This window comes from Sturnus vulgaris, chromosome 2 (assembly GCF_052056855.1).
Source record: "Sturnus vulgaris isolate bStuVul1 chromosome 2, bStuVul1.hap1, whole genome shotgun sequence".
Classification (NCBI taxonomy): Eukaryota; Metazoa; Chordata; class Aves; order Passeriformes; family Sturnidae; genus Sturnus; species Sturnus vulgaris.
The window spans coordinates 23625251-23641396 of record NC_142244.1 but is presented as its reverse complement, the minus strand read 5'-3'; the positions used below and the strand labels follow the sequence as shown (position 1 = coordinate 23641396).

Here is a 16146-nt window from a genome sequence, read left to right as displayed (position 1 = left end):
GAAGTGGTATAAATACAACACATCAAGATGGTTTCAGGGTTAGTGATGTTTGTAACTGTATTTGTTAAGATACTGAATCATGTAGCTGGTAAAATTCTGCCCAGTATAAAATGGTTTACTCTGTGCAGCTGTGGTAGACATGTGCACACACATAAAAACTAAGCAGAGAACTGTAACGGGAAAGCTTAATAAGTAGGACCAGGAAAAAAACATAACACAGCAGTATGGAAGAACTGGAAAGCCAGAAGAAGAGAAGGGTTATTGAGAATAGCATGTTATTGGCACTTAGCTTAGCAAGCTACAGCTACATTTATCTCCTGAGGACATCCAGGCTGGGAAATACAGAAAAATTAATAAATCTGAGTGATTCAGAGAGGCGGGCAGGACAGGGAGACTGACTGATCACAAGAAGCCCCCAAAAGGTATAAAACATCACTTCCAAAACTAGCAGTAAGGTTACCAACCTAAGAAGTATGCAGAAAATGTGAGGAGCACAACCACCAGCACCCCTTGTCCTCTGTGTCATTAAAGAGCATCCCTGACTGACCTGTTGGACACAACCATCGTGGTGCCCGAGTGCTGGGCTGACTCAAGCATTTTGGGGATTCAACATACAGATAAATGAGAAGTTTCAAAACCTGTCCCCTCCCAAAATATTTTGCACAGGCACTTGCAACATTGTAGAAACAGGTACACCACCACTGCATTCCTCTTGGAAGAAGCACAAACCATTTATGCTTCATTAGAATTCCTGCCCTTTAAGTTAGGCAGACCTTCTACCTCATGCTGTATACCCAGGACACCATATACATGTTTCCCAATGCTGCACCAATGCAATTTTAACAACCACCAAGTACTTCTTGGAGTGAGGACGATAATTCTTTTATGCCATTTCTGTGGCTGGATAATTCTCTGTAATCTCCTTGAAGACAACAGTAGAGCAGTATTTGCACCATTTCTTTAGGATCCTGTGGAACAGAAGTGTAGTTAGTGCAACAGAGTGGATAAGGCTGGAATGGTAAAAAAGACTATGACAACCTTGTGTAGCTGCCCAAAGAGACAGGGAAACTAAAAACGCTTTATACTCTATGGTAAAGTCATTCTGATGGAAGGTATTAAAATCTTAAAGCACTGCAGAAATTGTGAAGACCAAACTGCACATTAATCCTCAATGGTTTAAGGCCATTAAGGGTAGTATTTTTCAAGCTTAATTAAGCTAGTAGAGTTCTTATGAGGAGACGGACAGGCAGCTGTCTTCAACACTTCTATTAGGACATTCTTTTGAAGCACATTACTTGAAAACCTGCTCCATGACAAGATCCTACTCCTAGATAATGTCCTCCATCGGGCTGCTAGGTCAAGTTTTCAGGAGACATCTTCTTTAGTTCAAACTCTGGTATACCACCTCTGTCACACATTGAGGAGCCAGTGTAACAAATAATAAATTTCTTTTATTGTTGCTTTGCAATATAAAATTATTAAATCCATGATTCCACAGTAAGGGACAGTAAAAAACCCCAACTGAGTAAGTGGAATGTGACATAACTAAGTCATATTTTAAAATAAGGACCCACCAGAACATTTTCTAAAAGTCCTTTCCTATGACACTTCCCTTCCACAGCTCCATCTCAGAGTGACATTTGTTTAGCCTGCTCTGTGACCAGTGCTACAGTGGCTGGAAAGAATGGTAGTGACATTGTCACCCATGCGCTAACACAGAAGTGAAATCTGGAAAAAGTTCACTGGGTTATTAAAAACCTCTAGAGCAGGACATGGATTAAACACTTTCTTTCCCCTCTGGTTCTAATGTCACTGAATGGGACTCCTGAGGCAGGGATGTTCAAGGTCAGGCCGAGGTGGCAGACTTCTTCCAGGCCCAGAGAACATTCTGCACTGCAAGTGGCCTGAGAGAGGAGTACACACATTGTGCCACTGGACAGAGCAGCACTTCCAGCCAGTTCTTTCCAAGGACACAGATGCTGGCAATGACTACAAGGACAGTGTGTTAGACTGAGGTGAGATTTCTCACCAAGGAGATACATGATGAGAGATTAGGACACCACTAGGTTTTTCTAGAAGAATTACTGTCAGGTATGAACAAGAGTCCCAAGCAACTGCTGAGTCTCCAGGCAGCTGGATTAATTTTAAGTATATGCCCTGCTTTATCCTCAATCACAAGTTCCATTACTCTGTCCTTGCACATGGGAAACCAACAGTGAGTATCCGAAAAACCTATCCATACTGATCTTACTGGTGACCTGTCCAGGCTCTGCCATCCACCAAGAATGCACCACGCCAATTAACAAAAAGAGATGTTCAAACAAGATCGTCCTTCCCCACCAGGAAGTGAGATCTTCTTAAAACGTCTCTTTCAGGTCTCTCCAGGAAGGAAAAAAGGCATTTTACTACTGACAGGTCCAGGTGATATAGTCCCAGTGGATGAGGATGCAGCCTGCAACCTCCTCTGTCATCTCTGAGCTCACTGTCTCAGCATCGCATTTGCCGGGCCTTGCAGTGCCTGCCCGAAGACAAGCTCCTTGAGCTGATCCAGTTTACTGTCCCTTAAGGCATCCCGAATGGCCCTGAAGAACCCAAAGTAGTGCTGGAAGTTGTGCATCATGAGCAGGACACCAGCCAGCAGCTCGTTGGTCACCAGGAGGTGATGGACGTAGGCACGAGTGTGCCTCTGACAGCAGTAACAGCCGCATCCTTCCAGCAAAGGACCGAAATCATCGTGGTATCTAGGGAAGAAGCAATATTGGGTAACATCAGAGCTAAGAAGACCATCCAAGCAATAAAGAGTACCCCTTTAACCACCTGAGCTTTTTCAGGGACTCTGAGGTCCTTAATCTAGATTTGCTGTCAACTCAGATCAGCACCACTGGTACAAAGGACTTCAGGTATCAGAGATGGTTTGGGTTGGAAGGGACCTTAAAGATCATGTAGTTCCCACACCCTGCCATGGTGTGAGACCATGGCTGCTGAAAGCCCAGGCCTCCTCATGGCCAGAACTCACTTCAGAGCCAAAAGGCCATACATTTAAGTAAGAATAACTCTGACTACATCATAGCTAATAGCAGAAAGAGGCCTCACCTGTGCCTTCCCTGGCAGAAAAGCTGCAGTGCAAGACAGCTATCACACCGTTTATGAAGGAGAAAGCCACCAAAACCACAGATTTACTAATCCCACTATTCACAAAATATATTCCAATCTACTGTGAGATGCACTATTTCACAGAGAGAGCAAAGCAACACAACTGTCTACTCAGACAGCCTGGAAGTGCCTGTGACAAAGAGAAGGAATGACAAGTGGTAACAATGGCCAAAGTTTTTGTGAAGTATTACGAAATGCAGAACTGCTCTGCAGCTGCCCAAACTGACTCAGAGAATAGAGGGTCTCCATAGTTTAAATAAAATCTAGCATCTCAAGATGACCCAAGTAAGATGTGGAAGACCAAAGTGATTCCGAGACCACCTTTGTGAACATATGGTCTTTCAGCTGAGACATAATTATGACCACAGAATGTCTGCTGGATAAATGATTAGAATACCCCTGGCTCTAGGTCAGGCAAAAGACAGCGCTTTCAGACATAGGCTGTTGCCTGATAAAAAGCTACAATTGTCCAACAAAAACTAGCTTGTCCAACACTAACCATTCAATGTCCAGAAGTACTCTCTTCAACAACTTCATGTTCTATAAAGTCTCTCATCCAGCAGCTGACCAGTTGCAAATAAATACAGAGAACAAAAGTACCATATTTAGTCATACAGCTGCATACTCTCCCCACAAACTCACATACTTTTTATCCTTCAGAGATATCTCAAATGGTGTCATTTCTGGGTCAGCTTTGGAGACTTCCTCCTGGTCTTCTTGAGCACCATTCTTCTCCAGGGCCTGGGTCCCATTTTGTGTTAAAACTGATTAAATTAAAAAGACAACAGCTTTAGAACAGAGAGCAAAGGCAGAGCAAGGGTAGCAACCTCGGAGCAGATATTTCTGCCACTTTCTTGCCAACTGAAAACTCCTGCCCCAAGTTTCCACCTCTTTCTTTTTGAAAGCAGATATTTTACTTTAATTGCTGTAGATTAGTTAACACAAATACACTTTTAGATGATCAAAAAAGCAAGAGACAAGTGAAACTAATCAACTAAAACTGTTAAGAGCTGAAACAACAGTGTAACTTTTTGCTGCTCTACGTAACTGAATTCTTCATAAAATGTCAAAAGTATTTTGTCTGAACTTCATGCTGAATAGAACGCAATCACCTGAACAAATGGATTTTATTGAGATTTCGTTAGAGTAGACAGGCAACTCATCTGCAGTCAGTCATTCTACTTTCCATGCTGTGATCATTCAGGGATTTAGATGTCTCTTGCTTAAAAAAAACAAAAAACAACCCTGGAATCAAAAGAGGCTGGTAGCACTAATTCAGAAGATGTAGGTTCCACATCTGCCTTTTCAGCATCTATCGGAAAAATAAAGAACCAACACGTGATTTTATAGGTTTGCATTTTTATGTTTGTTCTTAAGGAGAAGGAGATGTATCTGGAAATACCAATATTACTGTTGGCATAATCCATGCCTACCGTTTTTAAAACGGTCACAGGGCAAAACCACTGCCATTATAATAAGCCTTATAACTTAATAATAAATAAGACAAGATAAAGAACAACAAACAAAGAACAGCGTTTAAAAAATAGCAACAAGCACAAAGAAACAAGATGTTCTGTTCTATTCAGCTGGCTCAGAATTATCCAGACATTAAAAGACACTAGACTCTACCCAAGAGAAAAAAATGTAAAATGTTTCCCTGTATTAAAAACACTTAATAGGCCAAAACAAAACAGCTGCTTGAAACAGCATTTGATAGGTGATTTAATGGGTGATACACATTCCCATCTCACAGTGTAATGAGTTATGAAACAGCATTTTGGTTTTAATATAAACCTAGAAAGGAAAAGTGCCCAAAAAAATGGGCACTTCTGACAGCTAGAAAAAAGAACTTCAAAAATATATTACTACAACAGACATATTAACTTAATTCTAGAGATCGCTTAGTAGGTCCAGCCTTCACTGCTAATGGTAACAGAAAATTTGCCAATGGTGTCAAACTAAAACCCTTCTATTCAGGAGGTGTTTAAGAAATATTTAATCATCATATTTTGGCTAATGAGACATTCAGAGGCCTCAAGTTTTACTCAACAGATTTCACACCAAAACACCCTGCCTTCAAAAGCAACACGTGGTAGTGGAATCTCAGTTTTTCCTGTCACTGCACTTACTTCAGGAACAAAGCCCTCAAATACAATTCCTCCCAGGTATGAATTATGCTTACCACAATATAAAATGTAAAAACTGTAACAACCATCAAGAAGCCTACCTGTTGCTTCAGGATCTGGATGGCAGTCATAAGTGAAAACCAAGGCACAGCCTCGCTCCGTCACTTGGAAGGGAAAGAAGCTCTCAAAAATGTCCACTCCCCTTTCAATGCACTCAAGAACCTCATCTGGTTTGCCTACACCATGAATGATTCTGTAGGAGACACACAGGAAGACAAATCTACAATATTCTGAGTAGAAGAAAGCAGGCACCTGAAGGAAAAGAAAGACCTCCAGGTCATGTGCAGCACATGCAGCTTATTTCTGCAACAGTCATGACTCAGAATTCCGCATGTTTCCATTTCCCCACCTCCAACCTATCCAATACATAACAGGCTTTTCATTATTTGCCCTTTGGAAGACAGCCATAATCCCTCATTTACTGAGGAAAAACCCCATTCTGTTAATTTTGTTTGAAGTTATTTGTATGTGATTTCTTTCACACACACATACATACAATTAGATTCATAACATCTGTGCCATAGAACAGGTATTTTCCTTAATCATGTTTGTGCCCCAAAGAACTACCAATTCCCAGACACATGTACCCTTTTGCTTGTTAGCTGTTTAGAAGACAGCCTAAAAAGAGTCTCAACAGAAACAGCAGTAGATGGCTGGTCAAAGATACAAGTTCTTCAGGTGACAGACACATCCTATTGCACTCGGAAAACTGCCTGGGGGAGAATGCACTAATGAAAAACATCACTAGAAAGAGAAAATCTCCTTGCTTTAGTCTTCCCTTCTCTTTACACTCTACCTGCTTAAATGATTTACCCAAAAATGTGAGCTGTAACATCTCCTGAGACACGGCACTAAGAGGCAGGAAGAGGCTGGCTGGATCGATGGTAATAGAGATCCTCCTGGCAGCCAAATTTGGTTGGCAGCTTCACCGAGGATGGGTCAAGAGTAAGAGAGTAGAGCAGTGCCTGCTCTCATGCAGGTGCATGGCTGGGCTGAAAGCAATAGAAGTTAATGTAGGGTAATGAGCTAAACAGATAATTAGGAAAATACACAGGAGCTGATAAATGAAGTCACAAGGTGCCATTTTTAGTCACTTTTCTAAGTACTCCAATTAAACTGATGACCACAGAATAAGGATAAGAGAAGTTTACAGCATGAGTGCTTTATGTTTCAGGCTCCCATGACAGGGAGAAAACGATATGCAAAAGTCAAAACAGTAGCTCTGCATATGTGATCAAAGCCTTGCTGAAACTCATCTCTGTACAGGTAAGGACAAACATTTGTTCTTCTCAGGATTCCTACGCTATTAGAATGGAAAATAAATTTTATCAAGAAACTTCTGCCCCTTTAGGTACATGAAAGGACTCTTAATGAAGAGTACACTCATAAGATCACTTTATCATCACACAAAAAGCAGTAACTTCTTGAGTGAAGCACAGAAGGTCTTCATCTTCTAGAGAATTTCATCCTGAGGTAGAACAGAGCTGAAAAAAAACTTATCCAGACAGAATGGCAACAGTGATTCAGGAGCAAGGACTGCCTGAAATTCAGGAGAGATACTTCCAAGAACCCCTGCAGCTAACCAGCTCTCTTTATATCAAGAGGTCAGAAACGCTTGTCTTAACAAGACAAGCAAACTATTTGATAGATGAGGCAGATGCACAGGTAGTCACTGAGGTTAGCTGAGCAGATTGGACTTTAATGCTCCCAGGGGATCTTTTAAGGAGCTCAACCAGATAGGATAGCAACAACACAGCAAGCCTCCTAATTATCAGGAAAATTCAAACCCCAGGCACCACTAAGCAAGAACAAGCTGCAACACCAGACACAGTGCTCTTGCATTTAATTTCCTTTTAAACACCATTAGGTCAGAGCAATGCCCTGCTAGCAGAGGGAAGCAGCAACACAATGGGGCCTCAGTCATTCTCTTCACGATATGATGAAAAAAGCAACCATATTATTTCTGAAGCAGCTGCTCTGATAAGAGCAATCCAGAGAGCTCAACAAAGAAACCCCTACACTTCTGAACCACTAGCGCATATGAGCACACAATTTGAAGAAGTCTTTAGTAACACTGTTAGTCAGTTATAAGGATCAAGAAAACTGCAACTCCTGTCCAGTCCTTGGCATGGATCTGATGGGCACAACTGACAACTCAGATATGCAATAAGCCCCACACCATCCAAGAAGAGAATATGACTGTTCTGGGCCAGCCTGCACCACCCCGGGTACTGCATAAGCTCAGTGCCTCAGGTACTAGGACAGAGCTGGCTACCAAGATCATGTAGCAAGTACTGACTGGTTCTGCCAGCACCCACCTCTGTCATCTGCCAGTTTAGGCCACAGAAAACTGGAAACATGACAGTTTTACTGAGAAGAAGCCCTTACAAAATAGCTTGATAATAACATTCTTGTTTGAGCTGAACTTCAAGTAAACCATGGCCTCCAAGACCAAATACAAGTAACCCTGGCATATTCTACCTGTAACTCTTCCTGAAACCCACAGCAAGAGCAAAGCCTGGTGCCGGTTGCAGCTAAAAACTGAAATAAGTGTTGAAGATTGCAGCCTGACAACGATAAAATTGATGCAGCCTGGCACACACAGAGTTGTGCAATACAGTGATTATTTCCTACAGGGAAACTGCACAGCAGCCTGTAGATACCCCTCATAATAGGACAGATGGATTTCTTAGGATGTTGCCCACACAACTTACCTTGGTTTATCCTCTGGCAGCTCTGCTGTGACAGAAGCTATCAGTTTCAACTTGGTCTCCTTGGCCATGGCACTTTCCTGGAAGCCATCTAGCAGAAAGCCACCCACAGGCCGCTTGGCAGTCTCCCTGGCTGATCTGAGCCTCTCTTCCAAGATATCCCCACCTTCAATTGCTCCAAACATTACACTTCCTTGTAGTTCCTGTCCCAGGAGAAAGCTACAAGTGTTAGAGCATGCTCTGCCAAAGACATGAAAGACATCTCACAGCCCAGATTTAAGATCCCTCTTACTTAAGCCCCGCATTCCCAGGAACTTGCCAGAACCGTGGGGTTTCATCTCATATAAGACTATTCTCCACACAACACTGTGAAGTCCATGTGTAGGAAATAGGACTAGTAGAGACAAGATTCTGCTCCTTGCCTGGACAGTAACTCACTGACAATTTTGATGCCACTCTTCCCACCTTCCTACAGAAGGCAATAATGACACACCATCTTTGTACATGGATTTTATGGATGGGGTCTCAGCAATAGATGCGTTAGTGCAAAATACAAAGCAGGTGCCATTATCCTGGCTGTAAGACACCAGAGGTCACAGGGAATTCCCTTTCAGGAGATACAAACACCAACTCCTGTCACCTGTTTCCACTTGTAGTGCAGACTCAGATAGTATATGCCCTTCCACAAAAAGGGAGGGAAATTTCAAAGCTGCTGCAAGAAGTAAAAATAGCACTGACTAATGCTATCAAATCCTCCCTCACTTGGAACCACAAGAGCAAAAACATGGGTTTTCTCAGTCTGAATAAGAAGATCCCACTCTGCCCATGCATCTAATAATAAGGTAAGTGAAAGAAATGCATCACAACCCAAGAGCAGAAAGAAAAATCCCTAACGTACCTCAACTCAACTAGTAGGGATGAGGGGTGATCCTGGTGCAGAAGACAATTTTCTAAAGGAAGGAAGGAAGGAAGGAAAACTCACTGTGCTACTGGTTATACTTCACTCTGGACTGTAAGCTGGATGTTCTCTGATACACACATGTGACTCAATTTCCTACTAAATCACATCCTGGGGCTGGTCCAGGATGCAGCACAGACCAAGAAGCTCTTGCAGTGATATAGCCTCAGTATCTTGAGGACTTACCGGTGATTTTTCTTGCAGCTGAAGGCATATATCCAGGAAGGAAAGTGACCTATCCACAGACTTCTTGGCTCTTTTTCTGCCAGCTTCCCCAGAAATGGTGTCTCCATCACAGATGCACTGGAACCAGTCTGGCTGGATGGCCCGCTGGATGTCCATGAACTTGGAAGCTGTCATCTCCATGCGCCCTGAGCTTCCCCACAGGGAGACCATCTGTACAGGAAGAATGGGGATGAACAGCAGTTGCAAAGGACAGCAGATCTTAAGGGTGAAAGGAGAGAAGGAATTGATCTGGTGAAACACCAGATACTGGAACGATAGCTCATTAGATAATCAGCTGCACTTGGCACAATGAATGAAAGGAGATACATGACTGAACTGGAATTTCTAAGATACTCTTTGGTGAAACCATCCCACTCAACACTGACTTCTCCACATTTAAAAATCTGAAATAGAGCAGCTAGTCTCTCATCACACAAATTAGTGTCAGAACTGGGAAAAAAAAAAAAAAGCTTGAATTCCCAGCAAACTTTTTGTCAAGTAAGCAAAAGCTTGTAAAAACCACCAAAGGCTGCAATAGCAAATACAATTCACTAGTATTCTGTACAAAATGCAAACCCAAGAAACTACTTCCTCTTCTGAGGACTTAATTAATACATACACACATGAATGTATATGTTTATATAAATCATACAGACTGGGAAGAATACAAAAGCTTGTTAAGCACTCAATCTTAGGTCCCAAATCCAGCAACTCTAGAAGGCACTGAAATACCCAAGCAGAGCCAATGTAAGGAATGGCACGTGCTCATTAGGATTTCACACACAATCTTCCCTGCTTCTTCACAAGTTTCCTATCCTGCCAGCACACATGGATCGCATCTTCCATCATTACTCTGTGATACCCTCAGAAGAATTCAAAAGCAAATGGACAGAGAGGTTATCTTACCTGAACACCTCCAGGCTAGCAGATGTCACCATTCAATTCACAGAACATTCAGATTCATAAAATGTTCACATTTTAGCCTATTTTGCAGAATCTGTAATTAACCTGAGTGTAGCTTGGCCATTGCTTTGGTTGTATTATTGTTAGGCTTGTGAAACTGCTGCTCCAAAACTCTGAAGGGGTATTCAAGTAGGTTAAGTAAAGGGCTCGAGCCTTTTGTATGTCAGCTCTTTTTGTCTGCAATTCTGTTCATGCTTTTCTAAGTGAGAAAGGGCTTTCAGCCATCAGAAGCAGCATATAGCTTGGAGTGTTGTGGGCACTTTTTGCAACCTGAGGGTTTAAATACATTCTCCTAGCCTATGCCAGACAGACAGATTAAGCAGTGCAGTTCTCATGTATAATTTGCAAATTGAATTTCATCAGCAGATGCAAAAAATATGAACAGAAGCTTTTTTTTTTGGTCTGGTCCCCACAAAGACGCAAAAAGATTGCACAAGTGTACCATGTGCCTGTTGTCCATCCATTCACCCTGATTACTTCTGGCCTTATCAGCCAATTTCACCAAATTTGAATAAAACCAGAAGTCTCCAAAGCAATAATTATTTTTTGGAAATTTCCAACTAAAAAAAAGAGCAACTCCAAAAGGAGTTCCAAAATTTGTATCTATACAGAATAATGGAAACACAGCAACTGTATGTTGTTCTGCAGCATGTTGTTCAGACAGTACCTGCTGGGTCTTATTGTGAGAGCATCAAGGAGCAGCTGGTGAAGGCAGGCAGAGGAAAGTCAGAGTTGTCTGAGCCAAAGGGCAGAGTGTAATCACATCTAGTTACCTTCATTCTGTCCTCCAGAGGAAAAAAGCTGCTTTAATAAATAAAATAGCCATGCAGCTTAGAGAGCTGAGCATTATCCTGTGATTATTTAAATCCAGCCAGTGCTAGGCTTCCTGGCACAGAGCTTTTTGTACCATTGCTTTCAAAATGCTTTCATAAGTATTTATCAGCACAGATCCAGCTGCATAAGGCCTTACAAGGTGACAAGTATCTTCACCAGCTTATTTAAAAAACCCCAAAAAGTCTGAATCAAACTCCCACTACCCAGGTTTAGATTGCTGCACAACAGTGGGACAAGCTTCAGGTAATTCCTTCTCTGCAGAGAGACAGGATAGCCTGGATCCCAGCAGCATGGAATATACACTGATAGCTGCATGGCAGGAGTTATCCTCTGTCACTCAGTGACCTTCCATCAAATGTGGCCATACCCAAAGAGACCCTGGGACTGACTGTATCTGAGCAGGTGCCAGGAGCTCCAGCACAAAGCTGTGTCAGGCAGCAGGCAGTGTGTGGATTGCACAGGCAGTGTGTGTGCCTGTGGGGTGGAACAGGAAAATGTCTGAAACTACGCACTCCTGGATGGCTGAGCCACTCTCCTGCAAAAATTCTGATGTCCTTCCCCTTTGAGGCCTGTAGCAGGCTGTATGTAAATACACACAGAGGGGTTCAGATTTACTGTTTATCAGTGGGATAAGCATAAGCTCGTACAGCCAAAACACAGGTATTTTCTTTTACTGCCATTTAAACCACAACAGCATGGTAGTCCACAGCTCCCCTTTCTACCTGAATTGCCACTTAACTGTTCAGGAATCATTCAGGGAACATGCTGCCAAGTAAGAATATGTACAGCTTCATTTTTTTGGAGGTATGAGCATGAAAATGACAATCCTCTTTGTACAAAGATTTATTTTGCTAATCTTGTGGGTGTTTGAGCACACCCACAGAGATGAAGGGAGGACTGGCAGATTTCTTCTGGGAACTTTAGGTAGACCCTTTCAAGTCTTTACAGTTACTGTACCTTGTTAGTGTTGTAGCCAGAGGGGCAGGGAGTGACTGGGTCATGAAGGGAGCAGTAGAGTACAGCGTCTGGCAAACCTGAAAACAGAGAGACAGATCCAGAGCAGAATTTCATGAACCAAAGCAAAGCTAATGCAAAGATGTGGCTTGCAGATCAGCAAAAGAAAACAGAGTATTGTCTGCCATACAAGTACATCTATTCTGAGGAAGAAAATGCTGTTCATCTATCTCTCAGCACCAAAGAAGGCAGACTTCTTCCCCAGCTTTACTAACTATCTGGAGAACAGTGCAGCAGCAGGACACACCATGAAATAATACCCTTTAGTTCTGCAGCCTGCATAGCTGCTTTGGGATTTATGTTTCTTCTTGATTAATACTCCACCTATAAAAATTTTCCAGACCTATCAGTTGACTCCCTTGACCACTCAGCTGATAACTGATACACTGGAGACACCTGACACTTGACACAATCCAAACTAGCAACAATCCCAAGCCTAGAAGTTTTAAGGAAGGACAAAGTAGAATCAAAGAATGGTCTGGGTTGGAAGGCACCTTAGAGATCATGCTCCACAGGAAGGGACACCTTCCACTGGACCATGTTGCTCAAAGCCCTATCCAACCTGGTCTTGTAAATTCCCGGGGATGGGGCATCCACAACTTCTTTGGGCAACTTGTTCAACTGGCTCATCACCCTCACAGAAAAGGAGAATGAGAGAATGTATCAACTACACAAATGAGAAATTTATCATCCTTGCCAGACTGGAGGTTTCAAATGTCAAAAAGCCAGAAAGTATGTCTCAATGACATACAGCCTTCTCTTCAGAGACAGTCACTGAAACAGGTAAAGCCTCCAGGAAGTTCCAGACAAAGACATTTTTCAATTTTTCTTGAAGGAGTAAATGGCTCCAAACAGGTAAAGTTTATTGAAAGTTGGGTGCAAACTTTCTTTGGAAAGCCAAATCATATTTTTTATATATATATAATTAAATGCATGTCCCAAATTTTTATGTGCTTTTTTGAAAAAAAAAACTAGAACAAAACAAGCTTTGGCAACTTTTTTTTTCCTTGCAAGATGTACTAGATTCCATACACAATTAAAAGTAAATTAAAGAAATTAGAGATACATCATCACTTGGCAGCCTGATTGAAGGATTTTTGGCCATACTAGTGACTATATACTATTTCAATTCTTCCCTACAGCCACTCTGAGTGAGAAAATCCCTAAATGCACAAAGCCTACACCTTTCTGCCTACTGTACTGCCTGAACATGTTCTAGTAGGATCCACCTGCATTATCTCTCATATAGACAATCAAATACTTGTACTTTACCCATAAATTTTGCAGCTCCTTCTTTATACTCTTCCAGGACGTCATGAATTTCTGCCCTGCAATCCAGATATAGGAACACATTAACTATGCAGACAACAGTATAAAGAGATTGGTGGTTTCATAATGTGTTGGTTTGAAAGTAAAACCAGTGTGAGACTCCAAGTCAGTAACACAATTTAATAGGAGAAAAGAGAAAAAATAAAATACATGCAATAATATAAAAGAAACAACCACCAACACAGTCAGAAATACAACCTGACACCCTGTCAGTCAGGGTGTTGGTAGCAGTCCCTATAAATGGTGGCTGCAGTCCTCCTGGATGACGGATGTGGTTCCGTTGAAGCAGTGCTCCTGTAGAAGGTGCAGTTTTCTTCTGAAGATCCAGCGATGATGTGGAAAAGGTCCGACTTTCCTCTGGGATCCAGTAGAAAGGTCTGCCCTCGGGTCCCAAACCCCAGTTTTTTATCTAGGTAGGAAAGGCTTGGCTCCTGCCCCTGGTTGGGGCATCTCCCAATGGGATGATGTAATCTTATCAGTCACACAATAGGACTTAATGGCCCATTAACAGAAAGTATCTTCTGGAGGAAGGATGGGTTGTGAATAGATAACGATGATCATCCCCCGATCTTATCAGATGGCACATCAGCAGAGGATATCTCCCACAGAGATAAGGATCACCACCCCTCCCACATTTTAACAGATGGTGATAGAATACACATTTTTGCATTGTACCCCAGGACACATAACTAAGACTTTTTTTTCCCATACTTATGCATTGTCTGACATTGGAACTGGTATTTGTCATCCAGCTGCCAGGCAGTGAAGCAGGGACAGATGGAATGAAATGCCAGAGTCACGGAGCTCAAGAATCACAGCTCACAACCTGAGGCGTTCAATTCTGTTGCAAAAAAGTAAAGCTTTTACCTGCACTGACCAGGGACCACTGACTTGATGGAGAGCATGAAGCCAGACTGTGACTTTTTGGGGAGCACCACTAATGTGTTCACATCATTCAACAACTGCACAAACTTTACCATGTTAATCTTTTCTTTTGGTTGCAACTTAACTAGTTTTGAGAGTTAGCTGCTGCTCGTTTTACCTAAAATGTATTCAGGTATGGGGTACCTACCACCTCTCTCGGCAACCTGGTCCAGTGTTTCACCACCCTCATTTCAAGAGATACCCTCTTATAGTTTAAACCCATTACCTCTCATGCTACTACAACAAGCTCTGTTAAAAATCTGCCCCTATCTGTGCTATAATCCTGCTTTAGATACTGGAAGGCTGGTAAAAGGTCTCCCCGGAGCCTTCTCTTCCCCAGGCTGAACACCTCCAAACCTCTCTGCCTGTTGTTACAGGAAGGATGCTCCAACTCCCTGAGCACCTCTGTGGTGCTCCAAAGGACCTGGTCCAACAGGCCCACATCTTGCTTATGTTGCGGGCTCTAGAGCTGGATGCAGCATTCTGGGTGCGGTGTCAATAGAGCAGAGGGGCAGAATCAGCTCCCCCGCCCTGCTGCCCACCTCAGGAAGACGACCGTGAAGTCACTACGATGGGTTTGGCCTAAACACGCTAAAAATCGCGCAGCCCTCCAGCTTCCTTCCCCCCTCCTTTCGTACCCCGGCGCCGCACCTCCCTCGGATGGGGCAGCAGGGCCCGCCGGCCCGGGCGCGGTACTCACAGTGCGGGCAGGGCGATGTGCGCCACGCCGGGCACGCCGCGCACCTCCCGCAGCGTGTCGTGGGTGAGGTGCGGCGCCGCGCCGGTCCGCGTGTACAGCAGGCAGCCGGGCAGCGCCAGCGCCCCGGCCCCGCTGCGGCCCAGCTCCACCAGCGAGCCCAGCCGCCCGCCGCCCGCACCGAGCAGCTTCAGCCTCATCCTCGTCCCGCAGCGCTGGCCAGCGACACGGGGAACAATGACGCGGAGAACTCGGAGCACGCGGAGAACGCGGAGAACGCGGAGAACGCGATCCGCCCCTTCCCGCCCCAGGCCCCGCGCCGGCCGTCATCACTGGGCGCCGGCCGGCGGGCACCGCCCTTCCGTTGCCATGGCCGAAAGGGGCGGGCGGCGGGCGGCGCTGGCCGGCGCGGCCATGGCCTTCACGGGGCAGCGGCCGGGGCTCCGCCGCGGGCAGCGCCTCCCGCAGGTAATGGGGCACGGCGCGGGGAGCGCGGCCCGCTCGCCCTCAGCGGCTCGGGGGCGGGATGCTTCCCTGGGATCCCTTGGGACCGCGGGCACCTTAGCACGGCGGGGTCAGGATCAGGGATGAGGTTTCCCAGGGCTGTGCGCTTTGCCGGCGGTGGGAAGTCCGCGCTGGACTCGAGCGAACGGCTCCAAAGTTGGCGTTATGAAACTCGGGTTCAGGGAGAGGCACAGGAGGTTGGAACGCTGTGGTTTTCCTTAGTCCCTGCCGCGGTTTGGATCGGGTAGCGTGGAACAATGGGCCAAGGCGGAATAACTTGCTCAGTGGCATTCAGGATCAGGTTAGACGGGGCTCTGAGTAATCTTAGGTGGCTGAAAATCACAGAATCATTAAGGTTGTAAAAGATCTCTAAGATCATCGAGTCCAACCATGAATCCAGCACCACCATGTTCACCACTAAACCATTTACTTAAGTGCTACATCCTCAGGTTGTTTGAACACTTTCAGGGATGGTGACTCAACGTCTTTCTTAGGCAGCCTGTTCCAATGCCTGGTCTCCCTTTCAGTGTAGAGATTTTTTCCTAATATCCAATCTAAGTATTACATAACAAAACTTGAAGCTATTCCCGCCTTATCCTGTCGCTTGTTACCTGGGAGGAGAGATCGACCCCACCTGGCTACATCCTC

At 44.2% G+C, this 16146-nt stretch overlaps 1 protein-coding gene across 2 annotated transcripts; it reads right to left on the bottom strand.

The window, feature by feature from the left end:
• Nucleotides 1-1431: 1431 nt before the first annotated feature.
• On the bottom strand, nucleotides 1432-15328 carry QTRT2 (queuine tRNA-ribosyltransferase accessory subunit 2). 2 transcript variants are annotated; one of them, XM_014878632.2, is made up of 8 exons: nucleotides 14998-15328; nucleotides 13317-13372; nucleotides 11988-12064; nucleotides 9195-9404; nucleotides 8054-8253; nucleotides 5381-5532; nucleotides 3800-3917; nucleotides 1432-2741 (listed from the first exon to the last, which is right to left on the bottom strand). In XM_014878632.2, the coding sequence occupies exons 1-8, from the start codon at nucleotides 15192-15194 to the stop codon at nucleotides 2480-2482; spliced, it is 1272 nt and encodes a 423-aa protein (XP_014734118.1). In that variant the 5' UTR covers nucleotides 15195-15328; the 3' UTR covers nucleotides 1432-2479. The 2 variants fall into 2 exon arrangements, with proteins under 2 accessions (XP_014734118.1, XP_088015049.1); XM_088158923.1 differs by having other exon boundaries at nucleotides 13572-15228.
• Between the last annotated feature and the right edge of the window lie 818 nt (nucleotides 15329-16146).

Excerpts from the sequence above, each read along its gene's own strand:
- QTRT2 (XM_014878632.2), bottom strand. The coding sequence starts at position 15,194 with ATGAGGCTGAAGCTGCTCGGTGCGGGCGGCGGGCGGCTGGGCTCGCTG. Across the intron at positions 13,373-14,997 it reads CACATCGCCCTGCCCGCACT|GGCAGAAATTCATGACGTCC; the intron begins GTGAGTACCGCG and ends TCTGGATTGCAG. Across the intron at positions 2,742-3,799 it reads ATATCTCTGAAGGATAAAAA|ATACCACGATGATTTCGGTC; the intron begins GTATGTGAGTTT and ends CTTCTTCCCTAG.